This window comes from Colossoma macropomum, unplaced genomic scaffold (genome assembly GCF_904425465.1).
Source record: "Colossoma macropomum unplaced genomic scaffold, Colossoma_macropomum, whole genome shotgun sequence".
NCBI classification, from domain to species: domain Eukaryota; kingdom Metazoa; phylum Chordata; class Actinopteri; order Characiformes; family Serrasalmidae; genus Colossoma; species Colossoma macropomum.
Window position 1 is genome coordinate 41,165 of NW_023494816.1, and position 16,958 is coordinate 58,122.

The 16,958-nt window shown below is 40.0% G+C and overlaps 1 protein-coding gene across 1 annotated transcript in view; it reads left to right on the top strand.

Moving 5' to 3' along the window:
- The first annotated feature begins 7,623 nt into the window (after window positions 1-7,623).
- LOC118800118 (B-cell receptor CD22-like) overlaps window positions 7,624-16,958 on the top strand; it is a 31,217-nt gene continuing 21,882 nt past the window's right edge. The window contains exon 1 of the mRNA XM_036560265.1: window positions 7,624-7,642. Coding sequence (XP_036416158.1) covers window positions 7,637-7,642 — 6 coding nt within the window. The 5' untranslated portion in view covers window positions 7,624-7,636. The remainder of the gene's footprint in view (window positions 7,643-16,958) is intronic.

Here is a 16,958-nt window from a genome sequence, read left to right on the forward strand (position 1 = left end):
TAATCTCTAACTGATAATGTTTTGTGTGCTTTAACACTCAGAGGAGTCATGTTCTGAGTGTTCAGAGACAAAGGAAGTTGTAGTGTGAGAAAATGGAGCTGCTGGTCAGCTGATCACCAACACTGTCTACAGAAAACACGCAAGGGGGTAAAAAGACTTTGATTTGAAGACCAACATCCACCTGGTACAGAAATGGACATCGTTTATCCTCCAGTACTGACCAACTCCACCTGCAGCCGGTCAGCAGGGAGGATGCAGGCAGGTATCACTGTGCTGTACTGGGTCAGAACCTTCACTCTCCTGAGGTCACTCTGAATGTCAGATGTAAGTACATATTCATTCATTCAGACTCAGAAAATAAACAAATGTAGCCAGGTGGTGAACTATGTACAAAAATCTAAGGTGTGTGTGTGTACCTTTAAAGGCCACTGTCTGATCTGCTGGCGCACTGAAAGAGGAAAGGCTCAAGCTGGAGATAATGGGGGTGCTCCATTTCAAGTTAATGTTCGTGTATCCAGAGCCATCCTTACAAAATATGAGGTAAAAGTGCGAAAGCACTGACCAATATAGTTTTATCTGTCATGTTAGCTATGGTGGATGCCTATTTTGCCTTTTAAAAAAAATGTAACTTAGAAGAACTACAGCAGGATGGGGGCAAATTGCTTTGTTTCAGGACTTGTTTAAGTCCTGTATTTTTGGTTTACAGAAGCTGTTTTGTCCGATTTCACATGATGACATGCTAGGATTTTGAGTAAGGATCTGTAAGGATTCTGTAATACTGAGTCATATAGTTTGCTTATTCAAACAGAGCACCTCCATAACATGTAATGTGTCATTCTACCTCTAGATGGCCCAAAGAGCATCTCAGTGTCCATCAGTCCCTCTAGTGAAAAAGTGGTCAGTCTAGTTGCATCAGTTGCAGCAAAACTACAGTGTACAGAAAGCATATTTGAAGTTAATTAAACATTTAAGTCTGTTCTGAAAACAGGAACAAGAGGAAGAAGAGAATGATGGAGGAAGATGACCACCAGGTGAGCTGTTAAAGCTATTGGAGTGAAGCTGAACTGCACAGTTTAGTGTTTGTGCTGCTGTAACTCATCTGATTAAACTCCTGAAGGTTGTTTCTTACCTGTTGAGTTGATTTAGTGGGTTAATGCAGAGTAAACACTACACTCTGCAGTGTAGAGGAGCTCCAGCAGCTGGAGTCATTACAGATCTCCACCTGTAGATGGCAGTACTGATCTAAGACGTGTCTGTAGAGAAGCACAGGTGTGGAGTAAGAGTGCTGTCTAAGGTGCTGATTCTGAGCTCGGCAGTTTGGGCTCTATAGCACAGTCTGTGATTCAGTCTCAGCACCTCCACACACAAAAACACTTCATGGATGAAAGTATGGAAGGGAAGGAAGTGATATTTAGCAAGTCATATTTAAAGCTTCTAAAATTCTTTACAATCAGTTTGCCAGAAACCCTCCAACTACTGATGTCTACTGTAATGACAGATGTTTTCACAGAATGTTCCATTGGCTTGAACAGTTTCAGTGACTATAAATACAGCAGTATTTATTGATTGATTGATTGATTGGATTTTGCATCACATCACACCTTGTCTTCTCAGCTTTATAACTCAAGAATGCTTTAATGTAGCCGTTTACTAAGCATGTCTTTAGAAGACGCGTTGAGTGTGCTGCTGCGAGGAAAGTTACTTGTTCATATTTGCTTCATTTCTAATATGCCACCTAAAAAGAAGTACACCACTGAGGAGGTGATAGAGGAGATTTTTGGATTGAGCAAAAAAGATGATGGATCTGGCTTTGAAAGTGGACTTTCAGATGATGAGGGGATGTTTTTCCATGGAATGGATGCTGCACAGGACGACCCCAAATTCATGTAAGAGTTTTTCTTTCCTGTAGTACTGTTTATATGACTAATACTTGTGAATACATGTAAAACGTGCATTTCCATTGTGTCCGTTCCTGCTTGGTGCCTTTGTGTGCATGTGTTTGTCTGTGTGTTTGCCAACCCCCCTCTCACACCTGATGAGCAGGTGAGGAGTTGGGGGCCGTTTGTGTGTGTGTTTACCAACACCCCTCTCACACCTAAAGAATTGACCTTTGTTCAAGAATCTGAACTTGCTCTTTCGTGCATATCATTCCTTTTATTTATACAGACAGTTTGTGAAGCCTCCTGTTCGTCCTGTTCTGCAAAGCACTTCAGCCAGTGAGCCTGATGGGTATGTATTACTGGGGAATATCTGGGCAAATGTTGCAAGATATATATTAGAAGTAAACAAACTAAGACATAGTTTCTATTATTTTATTATAGAGAACAACCATCAACATCATCTGCTGTGACTGCCACTGAGCCTGCTGCTGCCCCCTCCACTGCGCCTGCAATAGTAAGGAGGAAGAACATCAGAAGACCCTCTGCCGTATCTGCTGTTCCTGTAAGGACTTCTCCAAGGAAAGCCCCCTCTGTACAGAGAAGTTTATTCATGATTGCGGAAGAAGAAAGTGAGGCAAAAAAGGAGAAGCCAAAGAGGCCTGAAAGAAAAACTGCTTCTAAGAGACCAGCCCCAAAGCCCCAACCAAACTTTTCTCTTCAGAATAGAAAGAGAAGGGCTTCATTCTCTTGTGTTACATCTGCAGAACAGGTCAGTCCTCCAGTATGGCGAGCAAGCACCCCCACTCCACCTATCATCCAAGGACCAGAGAGGTGGATGAATGAGGATGAAGAGGATACCGAGCCTTTTCAGCATAAATTTTGTCCTGCCCGCACTCCAGGGTCACTACTTGACTTTACACAAGATTACAGCTTTTTCAGCTTTTTTTCCCAGGATGGTGATGGCTACCATGTGCAACAATACTAACAAACAAGCTGAAATAAAGGGGAAGAAATATAAATGGCAACCTGTGGGATTTACAGAGTTCCTCAACTTTTGTGGAATCCTTGTGTTCATGGGCATTGTTCATTGTCCCTCAATCAAAGATTACTGGAAGATGGACAATGTGTGGCAGATTCTTTTTATAAGGAAAGTGATGACAAAGGACAGGTTCTAGGCCATCAGCTGGAGCCTGCACATCAATGACCCAGCTTCAGATAGCCTGAATAACGCCAAAAGGGGAACCGCAGAGTACGACAGGCTGGGAAAAATCAGGCCTCTGATGGACAGTATGAAGATTGCTTGTAAAGCATTCTGCCATCCACGGAAGCATGTCTGCATTGATGAAAGGTTGGTTCCAACAAAAGCAAGGTCGGGACTGAAGATGTACATGAAGGACAAACCACACAAATGGGGCTATAAACCGTTTGTCCTGTGTGACTCGGCAAATGGATACACATGCGACTTTACAGTTTACACTGGCAAAGACATCTACAAAACTGGCCTTGGTCTCAGCTACGATTCAGTAGTTTACCTCATGAAACCCAGCTTTCTTGGATCTGGATACATTCTGTACTGTGACAACTTCTATACAAGTCCCACTCTGTTCAAGGACCTCTTCAAAATGAAGTTTGGTGCCTGCAGCACAGTCAGAGACAACAGAATAGGATTCCCAAAAACTCAAGTCAACTCTCTGACAAAAAAAAATCTGAGCAGGGCAGCCTGAGGTGGATCAGGGATGGTGCACTACTATTTGTGAAGTGGCTGGACACCAAAGAAGTCTCCATGTGCTCCACCGCCCACAAAGCCTTTGCTGGGAATGTGGTCTCCAGAAGACAAAAGAAAGCAGATGGAACATGGCAGGTCGAACAATTTCACATTCCTGAGGCAATCAGAGACTGTAACAAATACATGGTGGAGTTGACTTGTCCAACCAAAGGCTTCAGAACTACACCACTCTGAGGAAGACCTACAGGTGGTACAAGACATTTTTCTTCCTTTTTCTAGACATGGCAATCATTAACTCATACCTCCTATACAAAGAGCACTGTAATTTCAGATCACAAACCCCAATGATGCACCTGGACTTCAGAAAAAGGCTGTGTGCTGAGCTGTGCAACATTGAGCTGAAGAGTCTACCACCCTCGCCAGCGCCAGGCCACAAGATTGAGAGGATGGATGGGCGCAAAAGGTGCAAACAATGCTTGAAGGAGAGACAAAGAAGTGACACCTCATGGCAGTGCAAACACTGGGATGTGCCACTATGTGGCTCTCTTGCAAAGAATTGCTTCTTCAAATGGCACTCCCAGATGACATCTCCCTAGGCCTTCCCAGAAGGAAAAAAGACTTTGCACTTTGTTTGTGTATACAGTTTACATTCTTTTTTTTTGTACCATTTTATTTATATAGATTTCGACTTAATATTTTTGTACATAGTTCTTTATTGTGTGTTTTATAAATAAACCATTTATCTAATCACTTTGTGGGAGGACTGTTTATTATAAGAGTAACTGCTATTATAAGCAGCTGATAATAAACACCCAGTGTACTAAAACAGTGTTTTATTAGCTGGAATATTAGCCATATTGGCCCTGAACAAAAAACCCAAAGGCTTGACCTGCAGTGTCAGTCTGTCACATGCAGTTTTAGCAATCTGTATGTATCCTACAGGTGAGAATATTAAGAAAAATAAGTCCGCCTGATGCTACTCACATACTTTGTCACAGTAATAAGCCATGTAATGAACAATCATCAAAATTCTTATATTTTCCACTCATAGACCCTTTATTCTAAAACTCTCTAATTGACATCTAAGCTGTGCATTGATTTTTTTTTTTTTAATTGATAGTCAAAAATAAGTAAAAAAAAACAGGCACTTGGTAAAATTTTTGATCAAAACATGTCCAGTTTCATAAAAATATCAAACTTCTGTTGGCATTTTCAATGCAGGTGATTACATATTTGAGAAGCCACATGTCTTCTGAAACAAAAACAACATATAACATGTGGCTGTCTCAATATTTACTAAAGTTACAACAACTGAAAGAGGAACTGATAAAAACAGGGAAAAAACACACCTAATAGGGCTAGGGCTCTATTTATCATTTATATCTTTATAAATTTAGTGTTGTTTGTGAGTGAATCCACTTGTACTGATGAGTGTTTTGTAGATGCTGAAATTGATAGACTTTAAGCTACAGCAGCGTCTCCACTTTGGACAGTGTTTCAGCCTCAAGCTCTTCACCAGGGTGTGTCTCTGTTAGTTCCTGTGTTTTTTCCAGACTGTGAAAAACTCACACTGACTAACTGTCACCATGGAAACCACTCAGACTTAACACATCCTCCCAATGAAGTCTGAGAAGAGAGAGAGAGAGCTCTAACTGTAGCTGAGTGATGTGCTCCATAATTAAATGTTTGTTATTATGGATCTGTAAACAGTTCAAACTAATTAAAAATACTGCAAGTTTCTGCAGCTCATTCTCAAACTAACAGATGACAAACAGTACTGTGAGAAAGTATTAGCTCCTTCCCAATTTCTTATATTTTGCATATTTGCCACACTTGAATGTCTCATATCATCAAATTACTTTTAATATTCGACAGATAACCCACGTAAACAAAAATGCTGTTTTTAAATGATGATTTTAATTTATTGAAGGAAAAATGCTGTTCAGCTCTACCTGGGCCTATGTGAAAAGTAATTGCCCTCTTAGCTACTAAATCAACCAGCTCACCGTTGGGTTCAGTTTCACTAAACAAACCTGTTGAATCTAAACATCACTTAAACAGAACCTGTCTGGCAATATGAAGCAGGCTAGAAGGTCTCAAAAAGCAGCACATGATGCCACGTACTAAAGAGATTCAAATACAGATGTGGAAAAAAAGTCTTTGAAATCTACTGGAAAGGGTTACAAAGCCTTCAGTAATCAGTGAACCACAGTGAGAGCAATTAAACACAAAAGGAGAAAAATTGGAACAGTAGTGAACCCCAGGAGTGGCCAACCTACCACAATTTCACCAAAAGCATGTCGATGACTCATCCAGGAGGTCACATAAGAACCCAGATAAACAATTCCACAAGAAAGACACTGGGCAAAAATGGCATTTATGGGAGAAGGTGTAAAGTACTGCTGACCAGAAAGAACAGAAAGGCTCATTTGCTTTTGCCAAAAAAAATCTAGATGACCCCCAAGACTTTTGGGATAATATTCTCTGGACTGATGAGTTATAGGTGGAAGACATGGGTCCCGTTACATCTGGTGTAAAGCCAACACCACATTCCATCATAAGAACATCATATCAACAGTCACACATGGTGGTGGTAGTGTGATGGTCTGGGGCTGCTTTGCTTCTTCAGGACCTGAATTACTTGTCATAATTGATGGAACCATGAATTCTGCTCTCTGTCAGAAAAACCTGAAGGAGATTTTTCGCCCATCGGTTTGTGAGCTAAAGCTTAAGCTCAGTCGGGTATTGCAACAGGACAATGATCCAAAGCACACAAGCAAGTCCACCTCTGAATGGCTCAAAAGAAACAAAATTAAGATTTTGGAGTGGTAGGGTAAAAGTCCTGATATGAATCCCATTGAGATGCTTTAGCAAGACCTTAAATGGACATGTCATGTTCAAAAACTCTCCAGTGTAGCCAAATTAAAACAATTCTGCAAAGAAGAGTGGGCCAGAATTCCTCCCCAGTGATGTAAAAGACTCATCACAAGTTATCACAAACATTTGATTGCATTTGTTGCTGCCGAAGGTGGCACAACCAGTTATTAGGTTCAGGGGGGCAATTACTATTTCACATGGTAGTTTTGAATGGCTTTGAATAATCTTCAATAAATGGAATGATCATTTAGAAGCTGCATTTTGTGTTGTCTTCATCTTATATTAAAAGTGGTTGGATGATCTGAAGCATTTAAAGTAAATTGTGAAAAATGGGAAAAATTATCAGAATTTGGCTCTTGTGAGGTGGTGGAACCAAACCAGACAGTAATGGGGGATGGACTCAGTTTATGGTCACTGTGTAGAACCGGATCATCAGGCCCTGCGGCAGATTGAATCACCACAGAGGCCACTCACAAGAGAAAGAACCACAAACCAGCATGCAGAGAGAGAGAGAGCAGATTAGAATAGTTAAAGCAAACCTATCTGTGTCAAATCTTCTGCTTGAAAACTAAGCACTAAATCTACGTATGCTGTGCTGCAGCTCTATTTGACTGAAATGTGAAGTAGAAACCAAAGTCAGTGCTGAGTTATAATAACCCTGTTTTCCTTCCTCATAGCATATTAGCCTGAGACTAATTCTGAACTCCAGGCACAGGAAATCATAGCACTGAACTAGACAAAACTTCTTCTACATGCTGATTATTTTGTGTTTTTACTTATAAACGTTCCTCAGAATCCCATTCTGTCCAGTCCTCAGTGAACCTCTTGCATTTTTTTTGTCTGTGAAAGCAAATGTAGCTGCTAAAATACGGCCTACCCTATAGAAAACAATGTAAGTGCTAAAATAAGGGGAACCTTTAAAATCTCTTATCTGCCTTTTTAGCAATGAGTACAAATACAATTTTAGCTCAACTAATAAAAATGCTGTATGTGTACTTGAAGGCAGGAAGGAAAGACCACGTCTGCGAAAAAGGAAGAATGTGTGAAAGAGGCAGCAATGCAGCTTAACCTCACACAGTTTGACAGTTTAACTGCAAAAGCTCTTCCTGTTCTCTACATTCGTTCCTTGGGTTCAGGAGATGAACGTCGCTTAATGAAGGTAGGAAACACTCTTCGTATCTTTGTTGTTCAGTCTGCAAATTGAACTTTTTGATGCCATTAGGTTAAGAGGTGTAGTCAGACATCAGTATCTTGTGATGCCCGTCTTCTAATGGAAATGTGGAACTAAAAGACTGTAGAAATGTCTGTGAAACTCTGCTTGGACCAATAAGACGTCTGTTAGAGCAAAGTGGAATCTGATTGGGTCTCACAGCTCCCATTATGTGTCTGTCAGTAGAAAGTCTTGCCTATACCAGCTCCTATAGGTACGTTCCTTCAAATAAGCCCCCCTGCAGTGAGCCACACAATAATACAGGATTATACAGAAGCGACTGTCGTCTTAGATGGGCTTGATGAATCTGCGGGTGTGTGTTGGGGGGCTACAAGCAGTGACCACAACTATGAGGCGTTTATTCAGCATTGATCTGAATACAGGGGAAAACTAACACTGATACATAAAACTTTAATAACTCATTACCAAACAAAAATGTGATAATGTCCAACATTGATATGCTGACAATTTACCGCTGTTATAATGGCGTTGTGTCTAAAAGGGGAATTCCTCCAATTTTTCAAAATTTCAGAATAATTCAGTGGTTGAGATATAAACAGTGATTCTGAGTGGTTTGGTGTGAGACTGGTTCACTGTAGAGAAACTTACAGACTTTTTTAGGAACTGGGGTCACCATGACTATTTCATTTACTATCCAAAACCACCAGTAACCCTACACATGCCTTCTGAGCTTCTATATGTAATGTTGATGATGGTAAAATAGTGGTCAATCTGAAAAAATAAGAATTCTTTGGGAAGTATTTTGCGTCACAACACCCTGCATGTCTCCTTCTGCCATGAGTGGATTAAAACACATTTAACAAAGCCTAAACTATCATAAAATAATGTCTCAGACATCAGGCAGTGTATTTGTAACCTTTCTATGTAATAACTTTCTGTGAGGGAGCTTTTAGAGGTGTTGTTATCGCTTCCCAGATAACAAACATCCACTGGCCTAAAACAACTTTCCGTCATTCAGATTCAGGCCCTGGCCTTATAAGGAGTTACAGTGCAATGTTCCCCGCTTCTTGTTCTACGCCGACACCACAGTATTTACGCTTTATAAAGACTTTTTCAGTTCTGCAAAAAGACTCACTTGCACAAATTATCAGTAAAACACCGAATAACTGGCTCACTTCACGAGATCTTTCTCCTTGGGTGCCCTGAAAAATAAAAGCAAGATATTTGGATTCGTTTGAGTCTGTTGTTGTGCAAGAAGGACTGAAGTAAGATTATTTCTCTTTCTCTCTCTGTTATTTCAAAAGCAGACATATATCAGCTCAGTTACTGTTACTGTTAGTTCAGGATGTGTATATGCGTGATTTGCGTCACTCTGTGCTGGGCTGTGGGTTAGTTTGTGTGGGTTTACTGTCTACTTTGAACAGACAGCATATGGCTAGAAGTGAGTGCTATCTTGGCTGTTTCAGAAGCGCTGAAGTGCAGACTGGCTGAGCTATTCTTAGGTTATAGAAGTGTGTAATGCAACTTTGGGCCTAACAGCCCTGGCCTTGTAAGGGGTTACAGTGCAATGTTCCCTACGACTTACTCTACGCCGAGATCACAGTATTTAAAAACAGTCCCACTAGATTTAGCCATATATTGTTGTTTGTATAAGTTAATATCAGTGGAAAGGTCGCAAGGTCACATGTTGGTCATAACACAGTTTTATATACCTCAATTCCTCAACCTGTAGATGGAAATTAAGACTTGGCACCTCTGTAGATGGCAAGTCAAGTGAGATTTTTGCCATTGATTGATGTCACATTGTTGCTTGTGTTGTAAATCTAAGTTCAGTATAAATAATATGTTATTAAACACAAATGAGGAAAGAGAGAGAGAAAAAAGCTGAAGAAGACCGACAGGCCTGAAGCAGCAGGTCTGATAGAGATTGGTGATAAAGAAGAAAGCGAGTTATTTAAGCTTTTAGTTAAAATGAATGCTGAATTAGTAGAAATATTATTCTCCTAATATATCATCATTTGTGAGACTACATGAAAATTTATTTAAGAAATTATTATATTTGTGTTGTCAAATTCATTATAACCATCAAATTCTGATCTTTTTTTTTTTCTTTTGGTGCTCTAAAAAATAAAGTTTTTACGCTGTGTTTTTAACCAGGTGTACTTTAAGAATACATGTCAAAAATTATGTTGGGAATGTTTGGAATATTTCTTACCTCTTATAGAGACAGCAGTGAGCTGTGAGGAGAAGTTGAGGAGCAGGACACGTGAGAGAGTTCACTTTGGGGTGCCCGTTAAATGGTCTTGCGCTCTATTATAAATCAGTGTATTTTCACTGTCATTACTGCCAGCTGTGCAAGCTGGTGATTTTCATCTTATAGTCAGCCATAAAGGAAAGTACATTCAGCATCATTGTGGCAAACATTTGGAGCTGCTTTCACGAAATTGACATTGAACTTTCAACCTTAACCAACATGATGATTCTGATGGAAACGCAATAATGGATCAGTGTCACCCTACTCTTTGGGCATGGGTCAGATTTTCATTATGGTAAAACATACATTTTTATTATGCTAAAGCAAATGTATCTGTCTACAGAAAAAAAGTGATTGATGAAATGGCAGGAAGTTCCTAAATGATGCTCTTAAATGTGGAGTGGCTCCTCAAAGTAATACAGTTTTAAACTCAACTAATGAGAACTACTGTATGCTGTGTGCTTGATAAAAGAAAGGATGAAAATAAAAAAGGAAGATGTACGAAGGGGTCAGCAACACAGTTTAACCTCATACAGTTTGACAGATTAAACCGATGACACTCCTCTGTTCTCTGCATTTGTTTTTGGGATCAGGTGATTAACGTCGCTCAATGACGGCAGGAAATACGCTTAATGATTTTAGAATTGAGCAGACTTTCCTTTAAACAAGCCCCTCTGCATAATGCACACCATTACAGTAACAGTGCTGGATGGGCATGATAAATTCAAGGAATTACACTGTTACTGTAATGGTGTGCATTATGCAGAGAAATTAAGCAATGCAGTAGAAAGCATTACTATGAGGCATTTGTTAAGCGTCAACCCCAGAACAGGAAACAAACTCAGACTGAGACACATAACACTCATCACGCTTTGCATATTGTCCAACATTACTATGCTCATGTTTTTTTCTGGTGTTCTGCCACTTTATCTTAAGATTTAATGAGCAGCTACAACCATTTGTACTCATTGCTTCTATGGAATGTTTCATGGTGTGTTTGGCAGAGGTTTAAAGTAAAAAATTACATTTACTCCACTTACAGTACCTAAATATGACAGCACATCAGTAGCAAAATTAAAATAAAAATGTAATATGCAAAATAACAATGTATTTGTGCACAATATGGGCAAAAGTATAAGGGCACCTGAGCATCACGTCTACATGAGTTTGTTGAACATCCCATCCTGATACCATAGACATTAATATGGAGTTGCCCCCATTGCAGCTACAACAACTCCACCTTTCAGAGACGGTTTTTTCTACAAGATTTTGGAGTGTGTTTGTGGGAATTTGTGTCCATTCAATAAAAAGAGCATTTGTGAGGTCAGACACTGATGTTGGACGAGAAGGCCTGACTCACAATTGATGTTCCAGTGCATCGTAAAGGTGTTCAGTGGGGTTGAGGTCAGGACTCTGTGCAGGCCACTGTAGATCCTCCACACCAAACCGATCAAACCATGTCTTTATGAACCTTGCTTTATGCACAGGGGCTCAGTCATGCTGGAACAGGAAAAGGCCTTCCCCAAACTGTTACTACAAAGTTAAAAGCATATAATTGTCTAAAATGTCTCTGAATGCTGTAGAATTAACATTAACTCACTTCAACTAAGGGGCCCTAACCCTAAAAAACAGCCCCAGACCATTATCCCTCCTCCACCAAACTTTACTGTTGGCACTACACATTCTTGTACATAGCGTTCTCCTGACATCTGCTAAACCCAGATTCATCCATCAGACTTCCAGATTGTGAAGCATGATTTATCATTCCAGAGGACACACTTGCACAGCTCCAGAGTCCAATGGTGATGTGCACTCTAGCATTGTGCATAGTGATCCTAGGCATCTTTGTAGCTGCTCGGCCATAGAAACCCATTTCCTGAAGCTCCTGACACACAGTTCTTGTGCTGATGTTGCTTTGAGAGTTGGTCTGGAACTCTGTAGGGAGTGATGCAACAGAGAAGAGGTGATTTTTACACACTTGCTGGCCCAGTTCTGCATGGTCTCTCACTTTGTGGCTGAGTTGTTGTTGCTTTTAGATGCTTCCATTTCACAATAATAGCACTGACAGTTGATCATGGCAGATCTAGCCGGGCAAACATTTCACAAACTAACTTGTGGCAAAGGTGGCCTCCTATGGCAGTATCACATTTAAAGTCACTGAGCTCCTCAGTATGATCCATTTTACTGCCAGTGTTTTTCTATGGAGATTGCATGGCTATGTACTTGATTTTATAATATTTATAAAATATTTATAAGATTTTAACATACTTTTGGCCATATAGAGTATAATTAAAATTTCTCACTCATATATGCAATTTTGGGCTCAAAATGAAATCTTAATTTGCCATTTAATACAGTAATACTAGTATTTCATTTACACAAAGACTTATGAGTAGCTTTATTAACATTGAAATGTATTTCCAGAAATGCAGTTATGTTTCATGTAATTATGAAATAATGGTTTCAAAATGTTACTTAAAATGTAATTGTGTGCCTAAATGCACCAGAGTGTTAAGGTGGAACAGAAAATTCAAATGTGAAGCTAACTTTAGACTGAGAATGGTGGGTGAAAGACTGTGCTTATAACCAGGGTAGTGGGAGGCCCACCATACAGATTCTAATTGTTCCAATTCAATTGTTGTGGAGGACTGCAGAATTAAGATAGCTAAAAGCCATTGTTGAGACTAGCTAATGTTATATTCCCAAACAAGGCCTCCATCTACTGTTTTTACCAGCTGGCTAGCATGTGAGCATCACAAGTGGATACACTGCTCTGTTTGACCCCATCTTCTAATGTAAGATCAGTCATCATGTTTCAGATTACACCTTTTACGCTGAGCCAACACACAACAGACCAACATAATACAATGGATCCGTAAAATGATGAACATCCAATTAAAGACTGTTTCCCAAAACCATCACAGCTCGGTCAGACAACGGTAGTTTGAATCACATTAGTTGAAACCACTTTAATTTGAGCTACATATCATGTATCATGAATGAGAGTGAAAGATAAACTTTAATGAAGCCCACGAAATATAATATTATCTAAAATCCGTACACCAGTTTAGGCCACAGCATTAAGCTTTGCCTACATCGATTTCACTTAATACATCCTAATTTATTGATCCTAATTTAAATAAAACATTGCTTTGTTTTGTCCAAACATGCATAATATTTAAACCACAATGCTATTGGCTTTGCAGATACAGTGCTTGTGGTAGGAGCCCGATACTATTTGAGATTCACTATTTAGTGGTAACTGTGTTCAGCATAGATATAAGCTATTACTGAGACTAGCTCTAATTTCCTAAAGTAAATAAACTAAAGTTTGGCTGTCCCAGGCTCCGGCTGATGGATCCTCCCTGCTTTTACTTCTTCTCTGTACTCCTCTGTTGCTGCTGTCATTCTTTCCTTACTCTACTGTTTATACTTCCTACATTTTTTGTATTTCTTGTATTTCGTAAGTTTATCACTTGCTTAGCTCTCTGTTTTTCACTGTTTTTTACTGGTTCTGTGTCACTCTGCAATACATACAAACTCTTAGGCCTCATGAACAGCAGTTATAATACAGATATATAAAACACACCATGGTCACAGGCCTCTACAAGTATTTAACAGATATGCAAACTTTTGTAAAACAATGTTTTACCCCAGATAGTAAGAGGATAGTGGCCCACAGTTCGTTGATTACATTGGTTCATGATTTCAGGTGGGAAGGCTGGGTTTTACAGTAGTTTGAGAAAAATAGCTTAAATTTTGTGCTTCGCCGGTCATGTGCACCATTTCTGGTTAAAACAGACATTAGCAAAAACATTAGCACGTTCAATGGTAAGAGAAAGGAACAGCTACTGCAGACACATTAAAGCAGTGTGAAATTAAATCATGAACACCAAGATAGATATTTCACATAAGAAGAGTAGAATACTATGTATATAAAACATCTAACTGTATATTAAAGAAAGTGGTAGCCAAATCATCAGATCAATCAAGGAGACTTGATCATTAGCCAGCATTAAACTCACTAGAAAGTGTTCACACATACTTTGAAAAGTTTGCTAAAAACATCAGTCCATAATGTCCCATTATGCCAGTCCAGAATGTCACATTATGCACACATTGAAATGAACTGATTTCAGCATAATCTTACCTAAATTGTGCAGCTAGACATTAGTAGATCAGGACATCCTAATTAAATTGCAAAATGCCTCAAGACTGTGTTTAAAACTGAGTCATCATGTAACTAATCCAGAATCGTCTGCCGACCAAAAACATCTGGCTCAAAGTTCATATCAGTAGGTTTTGAATACCATTTTTGAAAAATCTTTTGAATGTGTGTGTTGCTGTGTGGTGGAAAAGATCTTATTGTAATGTTTGGTCCTAAGGAAGGAGAGGAGCTCAACTATTTACAAGTCAGGTGCTTTATTGAGCTGTATCAGCCACAGCTTCGCTCTACACACATGGTCAGAATGCAAACATAGCTCTAGTTAGCTGTTGACCTACCCCCGCCCCCCCCCGCCCCCATCCTCAGGTTTTCCTGGGGGTAAAGAGTCCATGGCACATCTGCTCCGCTCTAGTGCTCAACCATGACTCCTCAGTTCTTCAAATGCTCAAGCACAAACACCCCTAAACATGGCAGTTCCCACTGCTGCTGTTCACTATCAGAGTCTCCAGCATAACAAACCCCAAACAACCCCAAACACATTCCCTGAACATGCTGCATTATTTTTGTTTTGCTGAGGTCTTAAAAAGGTATTAAAATGCCTTGAATTTTTATATCTTTAAGTTGTGAAGCAACTGTGTTACAAAGTTTGTCTAGGTTTATTTTTAAAATAAAAGTATATGTGCATTTAGAGAATATCTGAGGAAATGATAAACTAGTTAGGTCTTGCATGCAGGACAATAAACTTTGTGCTCCGAGGCCGTGGCATACAGTCGAGACGGGGTACCATTATATGCTTGCTTATCTCCTTTACTGTGTTCATGTTGTTCTCAGCTTTTGTAAACATCTTTGGGATATTGAAAAGTACTCTACAAATGTAATGAATTATTCTTATTACCTTTATTACTGTGATTGTTTCAGCCTCTTTATCAGGGTAGGTCTGTGTGTGTGTTGGTTTCCTGTGTGTTTTTTTTCTTCGGACTAAAAAAAACGAATGCTTTCACCACTGAAACCCCTCAGACTTTACATATCCTGTCAATGAACTAGACTGAGAATAGAGAGAAAGAGAGATGAGTTCAGTATTACAATGTTTAAAGTACTACAGTAAAGATCTGTGAATAGTGAATAGATCTGTGAAGGGTCTGATCTCCATTCATTTAAAATATAGCAAGTCTGAACCTGGTTCTTAATCATCCTCATGTTAATAAAACGTCTTTGAAAATCACTGGTTTGAATCCATGACTGAGAATCTGAGAACTCAAAACTGACCCTTCACTAAGCTCTGCGCCCTTCATGTTACCCCCGGATATCTGTTGTCTTCATTGCTGCGGGCGACAGTCTGCCGGAGAAAACATGGAAAGAAGAGGAGATTCTTTGATCCGGCTGAAGCAGCTGTTTAATCAACGGTCATGGACGTTCTGTGAACTGCGCCAATTTGCTTTCTATGCTGGCATGCTCAGGCAACTCAGCCATTCTATCATGCAGCTTTCTATGGAGGCCCAGTGTGTTTGGCTGCATCCAGATCTACTTCCCTGCATTTCTCCAGATCTGGAGGTATTAACTGGAATAATTTGGGGAAAATCTCCTGTGTATCTCCACTGGGAGATGGAGTATTGCTCTGCTGTGAAACTAGCACTAATTCATGCTCCATCACATTCATGCTGAATAATTTATTTCCTTGAATGGTCTGGATTTTATGTTTATTGTTGAAACCTTACTTAAAATAGGAGAGAACCGTCAACTCTCTGAAATGTGCCACTTGGACTATGCAGCGGCCTTGCTGCAGTTTTCAAAAAAGAGTTTTAATTGTTGTCTTGAGCCTCCGGGTGCATTTACAAGTTTTTAACTGCTTGCCTTTAAAGTTGTAATAGATAAAGCAGTTCTTTGTTCTGTAATGTACTGTTTGTATCAGAATTTTCAGATTTGTTGCCATGTACTGTATTTGATTTTGACAAAGTGTTACTAGTAGGGGATATTACTAGCCATGGAGATGTGACAACGTAGACTTAGAGAGTTGTGAGGGATCCATTTGCAGATTTAATAACAATAGGCCAATCCAACACTTGTAGTATAAAAAAGACAGAGCAAAGAGGTCATAACAGTAGATCAGTCCAATGGCTCAGGCAGACAATGCAAGAAGGAGGCAGTCGTGGGCTGGAGGTTAGGGAACCAGCCTTGTGATCAGAAGATCACCGGCTCGACCCCCTGAACCGACAGTACGTGACTGAAGTGCCCTTGAGCAAGGCACCTAACCCCCAACTGCCCCCTGGGCGCTGTGGATAGGACTGCCCACCGCTCCAGGCAAGTGTGCTCACTGCCCCCTAGTGTGCGTGTTCACTAGAGTGTATGTGGTTTTTCACTGCACTGATGGGTAAAAATGCGGAGGTGAAATTTTCCTGTTGTAATTAATCAGGGTTGCTTAACTTTTTAAAAGACCAAAAGCAGATTCCAAAAAGTCAGGCACATGTTTCAAACTCCAGAGGATCAAACACGTGTTTGTCATCACAGTCAAAGGGGCTGGTGGTACTTTGCACCAACTGGCTGAATTTGGGGAGTGTTTAAGGTGAGACTAATTAGAGAAGAAATGAGATGCAGGTGGCTTGAACCTGGTAGCAGGGCCAGTACTCATGAGAGAGAGGCCTTTGGTGTCTTGATGGGGAACTGGCAGGAACAAGCAGTCCCTGTATCAGATGTATCCATTTTTACAATGAACGGTAAGGTGGGGTCTGGATGCTTCAGGATGGCGATAGTAGTAAATCTGAACTTTAGCTCCTAAAAGGCACTATAGGCAGCCTCATTCCACTGCATTCCACTGTGATTTTCCTGTAATAAGGATGTCAATGGGGCAGCAATTGAGCTGAAACCACAAATTACTTTCCAGTACATGT